General features: G+C 36.9%; 1 protein-coding gene across 1 annotated transcript in view; it reads left to right on the forward strand.

The window, feature by feature from the left end:
• LOC114360920 (lachesin) overlaps positions 1-4670 on the forward strand; it is a 74211-nt gene extending 69541 nt beyond the window's left edge. The window contains exons 10-11 of the mRNA XM_028315788.1: positions 1463-1612; positions 4594-4670. Of these exons, the coding sequence (XP_028171589.1) occupies positions 1463-1612; positions 4594-4670 (227 nt within the window). The remainder of the gene's footprint in view (positions 1-1462; positions 1613-4593) is intronic.
• The last annotated feature ends 1330 nt before the right edge of the window (positions 4671-6000 follow it).

The following is a 6000-nucleotide window of genomic DNA, read 5'->3' on the forward strand; positions in this document are numbered from 1 at the left end:
AAAAGGCCCATAAATAATAAAAAATGATACTTTTTGAAAAAAATCTGCTTTTAAATTCGTGTTTTTTTTTTGTTATTTGATAAATTTCCCCAAAAAATGCCCCTATAACCGGTGGTTTTTATTACTTAGTATTATTATCTATCGTATTACCTTCGTAAAACCAAAAATCGCATGTCTCTATCCCTATCACAACGTTTGCAATGATCGATTGAACTAAGCCTCTTCGGGCGCGCCGTTCAACGCTTCGTTAACAACGAAACTGAAAATGGCTCTAGATTTGTAATTTTGATAAAGACAAGTTAGATTTCAAATAAAAACAAAAGATTTCGAAGTAAAATAAGCATTTTAGTTAAAATTAAAATTGTCTCTACCTGTAGCGGAGAATAATGTTGTGGCAGGCCTTTGTTCAAACGATCATAGCAAATGTTGTAATAGGGATAGAGACATGCAATTTGTGGTTTTACAAAGATAATACGATAACGAATAATACAAAGTAATAAAAACCACCTGTTGATGGGGCATTTTTTGGAGAAATTTATCAAATAACCAAAAAAACACGAATTTAAAAGCACATTTTTTTTCAAAAAGTATCATTTTTTATTATTTGTTGGCATTTTTTGTGTATTTTATGTATTTTTTTAATATTGCTTGTTATTTAGCATTATTACTGTTTTTATTTTATCAGGATATACCGCTTAATTTAAAAGTTATTACGTTTTCTTTACAATAAGTAATTGGAAGAAAAAAAATTCTATAAAAAATTAAAAAAAAATCTCAAAAAATTTTTGACCTCCTTTTTGTTGATAAAAAGAGGTCTAGTTTCATTTATTTTCATATGTACACTTTAACGTGACTCACACTGTATTTACCTATATCTAATCTAGCTAAGTAAAATGTCTTATGAGTCTTATTAAATAAGATAATGCGCAAGTAAATTATGATGCTTCGACGATCTCGTCCAACGATATTATTTTTATGTAGACCACAAACTTCGTGAGTGACATATTTGCTCCTTTTAACTCATTAACGATTAAATGCGATTTTAATACTTCATTATTTTAGTTTAGAGGAGCCTGTCTAGTAGTAGGTAGGTACAGACGATAGCACATCAAGCTAAACACGGCAGTCTCATAATAATATGTACGAATAGTAATAGGGGTTTTGTAACAAAAATAATATACATTACTGGTGTGCTGTCGTCATACATAGATCTCATTTAGAGTAGGCGCACACCGTTGATTTTTAGTTGGCCGATAGCTGTGCCCGATTTCAAATTGTATGAAGAATCGGCCAAATCGAATCGGCGTAGTGTGCGCACTCCCATACATGCCCATACTGATCAACTGCCCGACTAAACTATCGGCCGACGAAAAATCAACGGTGTGCGCCTACTCTTAGCTTTTAGCCACATTGAAATTACATAGTTCGCATCGGCTCGCATCATGAATGAGGCGTGTTGCAGGCGTGCGCCGCGCGAACGCGAGCCGGGCGGTGGTGCGAGCCGAGCCCGGCACCGAGCGCCCGAGCGTGGTGCGCGCGCAGCTCGACCGCGCGCCCGAGCGCGACGCCGCGCACCACGTCTACCGCCCGCCGCACCCGCACCACGTCTCAGGTACGAAGGGAAACCACATTCGATGTCCAAATGATACTGCACAATAGGGTAGTTGACACATGCCCGTTTTCACCATCAATTCCTAGTTTTTAAGTGACCCCTGTGAAAACAAAATTCCTGTTTAGTGTTACCATAGGTCACTTAAAAATTAGGGATTAATGATGAAAACGGGCAACAGTGTTTTTTGGAAACTGATAGTCAGGCCGCAGGTAGAAGCGAGCTTCACCCGGAATCCTGAACTACAGAGGAACTGGCTATCTTACCACTAACTGCAGGGACACAAATTACTGTTAACATTGTTGTTACGGCGACCGACTGGGGTCTTCTTCTTTTTTTGTTTATGGCGAGGTCTAGGGTGTTACAGCCTACAGAGTGACCTCCACATTGAATTCCGCCAAAGTCACGTCAACACGGTTAAAAAATTATAGCCAGAACAAAATAGTTTAGAGAACGCACATCTTGCATTAATTCGAAGTGATGACTAGTCAATTGACTTACTTTTTATGAGCTGTCAAAATGCCATTTAAAGATTTTATTAGGGCCACGAAAATATGACGTCACGACGTTTGCAATTTTTTATTGCGATCTTAGGCTTTTTGTATGATGGTGTCAACTACCCTATTGCGGCTTATGGACCTTTCATTTCTTTTATTTTGTTCAAGGGTAATTAATAATGTGTTAAAATATGGACACAAAATGTGGTTTCTTCTATATGCTTTATCATTTTATCGTCGCATTTTTTAAAATGACAAACATACGCAAACACGATCTGCATGTTTTTGGTGTTTTATAAACTGTGTGTTTTTAGATTGCAGCTTCCGTTTATGATTTATTTTATGCGTCAAATCATTTTGTTTTTACCAAGCACGATTTTATCTGTGATTTTTTTTATTTACTACCATTACTGTCATGTTTTTATGACGATATAGCTAAATAGGTCCTGACTGAAACGCAAGTTACTCACAAAAATACGGAAAAAGAAAAAATCATTTTGATGATTTGAAATAAAGTCAGCTTCACGGAAAAACCTAAAATTGCTTTTGGAGTCGAAACAACGCACACGCTTTTATTGTTATTGCTCCATTACCATTTACCCTCACGCACATCTCTCTCATTTACATCAAATATTCTTCACTTTTGTTTCGCTAATCCCGCTTTTACCGCTGAATTTTACAATAAACCTAATCCAAGTTAAATCTTCGGCTAACCCTAACCTAATTACGTGCTATTAAAGATCCAAAACTTAATTCTTAATACATAAAGTTCATAATGCGGCGCACAAAGACGAAAGCCGCGGCTTTGCTAGCTTTGTATTCTTTGTAACAATATACTGCATTATTAAAACCGTCTCTTTCCCCTCTGATGGTAAAAAATAAATGTACTCCAACTCTGTGAAATGGGTTGAGCGCGGAATATGTGACGACGCCGGTCGCGCCGCGGTCTTAGCGATCAGCTTTTACCGCGATGGAAAAAGCCGTGGGTATTTTAATGTTTTAAGGTTTTAAATACACTTTAAAGTCTTGGATGAGACAGCTTCAATAGTACAATTTTCGACTGTCTATGGTTTTAAATAGGTACTGGAAGGGAAAAAATGTTAATGAGATGGACACGAGTATTCATACCCGGATATTTTATTATTCTTATACTTAATAACATTATCCTAAGACCTTGACACCATAGTGCACACAAACTAATTGAAATATGTAATTGAACTTTAAACTCATTCAATATTATACACGTTGCTAGATAAAATTCTAGTTAGGGCGAAAGCCTTTTACAGATAACGAAATCCACTCAGGGTGAGAAAAATTTCAACCTGTTTCCGGAACGAGCGGTATAATTTTATACGAGGCCATATTGGTTACTTCACTGCCCGAACGAGCATTCAGAACTACCCATTTGACCTCATGGCAAATTTTCTTGGAAAGCTACCAAGACAGCGATGCTGTATTTCTGAAATCACGTTAAATAACGCAAGACCGATGCTCTGAATTCAGAAACAGGTAACATTGTCCCCGGTCTCCCGGGTCGGACCAGCGTGCGGTCGAGACCCGACCGGGTCGTCTCAATGTACCCAAGCTCCAAATACAGATTAAACATTCAACGGTTCACATACACACACTTAACTCTCATAAATATTCAACGCAGACCGCGTACAATCAATTCTTGAAGCTCCGGTTCGTGGAAAAAGTGTTTGAACAGCCAAATAATATGATATCAAATAGAGACCAGGGAGCGCCTTTGAATAAATATTAGGCGATATGAAACTCGAGTGTGCGCTCCAACTATTTGCCTACCCTTATCTACAAGTTTTATTGATCTGCAAATTAAACTAGCGGAATAAATGTGTCATCGGACGAAATAGATTCGCGGGTCCTTTGTTTACGAAGCCGTAAGCCGCTGATACTCTTATCTAGTACAATATAAACAAAAATACCGACGATGCTTTTAGAAGGAGGAATTGTGTATTCGAGAGCCGGCGAGCATCGGAGCGGGAATGATAACGGCCCGTTTACCTCACCACGGCCCAATGATTTTTGCGGCTTCTTATTGGAACGGTGAAATAAAAAGTCGAATAGTGACTTGTACTCGATATTTATGTATTGTACCGGTTGAGAGAACAGCCGCGCCGCTCACTCTATTACTGTCTTTTGTTGTTTTATCTTCTCACTTCACGAGTGCTTCCTTATTTTTGCGAATCTGTCTATTGCTTCTTTCTTGCCTGTAGCATTTTTTAATTTAAAATAGTCATGCAAAGTAGTCATTTGTTTTATTTTGCGCATTCATTCATTACTCTCGAAGCTTGCTCGCGGCTTTATTGCTTATTCTCGTCGTTTATCTTTCAGTGGCATCTCATTTGTTAAACTAAACTACCTTTATTGCACAATGCCATTTATTCTTACAATAGTTTAATTGCACAAGTTTCGTTGTAATTAGTCGATGTGGATTTATTATTAATGCGAGTTTTCTGTTTGTTATAGGTGCAAAAACACTTCATTGTTGGAGGCAACCGTTTCTGGCTATTGTAATTCTTGTTCAAATGGATCTTATAGTCTGATTTTATTCCTAGACGATCAGTTGTAGTAAGATTTTTGGTACGTTCATTAATTCTGTCTTCCATTTGTGTTGTCACCTCTCAGAGATTAATTTATATATCGTTCAAAGTCGATTCTTTTGTACGCGTAACACCTAGAAATATATTCTCCGTTGGTAATGTTGTGGCCGTAATCTTTAAATGAAACATATCATCCAAAATTTCTTGTGTCATATCCTGTAGGTATGTGAAGAAAGATAGAGAGTGAGATTTTATAATATATAAATGGACGACATCCTGTTGGCCATCCAAAGTAAAATACGATAGGTTGTAAGCCAAATCCCTGAATGCTATAGCCATTCCTCTTCCTTTAATTTGTTCGCCTACTTTTATAAGGGATATAAATTATTTTTTATAACTCTTACCTTACGACCTAGTTATGGCGTCCTCTTACTATAAATAAAGTACAATGATTACGTAAAATCTTCGGGCTTACCGTGAATCTTTACAATAGTTTTAGATATTAATTCATGATCCTCGTTAACCTGTTTGCGAATTCCTACTCCATTTCCATTTCAAATTACAACATAACATACTCAATGTGCATTGTCCTTCCAAAGTTAGAGTAGCATAAAATCATACATATATTCATTGTGCTGCCGCGCTTTGCTAGAATGGCCCCATGAACTAAATGTGCCAAATATCTTAATGTTTCCGGTTTAATATGCGAGGTTACGTTTGTTATGTACCTGATCCCAGCGTCAAAGAGCGCTCCCACGTAATGACTCGTTACACATAACGACGCTTCATTTGGGACGTGATTGCGTCTCAAACAATGAAACTAGTTTTCATTTTCTAGTCAACGTTCGAATTAGGTGTTAATTTAACAAAACAACTAAAATTATCTTAGAGTTATCTATTAACCAGGCTTGCCCCTCACGCTTGTTGGTTACTTGTAAATATAAATTATTGCACAATAATAAAAAGGATAAATTTTAACGATATACCTTTATACTAATGTATGTTAATTAATCGACCTAAATAGTTAATGTATAAAATTGTATCTTTTATTATGAATAAGAGATTTATCACTAGGTTATTTGCGTTCAGCATGATTGTACAGATTGTGATTTTGGAGATGTAAATAATGAGGATATTAAATAAATTAGTATAAAATGAGATTGGAGTTTGTTTGAGACTTGTGTTAAATGAAGCGATGGGTGAATTTACGATAAGCGTTTTAAAAATAATTAGACAGAGTTCGAGGCGGGTCGGCGAGGAGCCGACAATCTTATCTCCCATTTCGCTTACCCCTGACAGACATTATCGCACCAGAGAATCGATGGTACTCTTT

This window comes from Ostrinia furnacalis, unplaced genomic scaffold, assembly GCF_004193835.3.
Source record: "Ostrinia furnacalis isolate ACB-3 unplaced genomic scaffold, ASM419383v2 OfSCF5278, whole genome shotgun sequence".
NCBI lineage: Eukaryota > Metazoa > Arthropoda > Insecta > Lepidoptera > Crambidae > Ostrinia > Ostrinia furnacalis.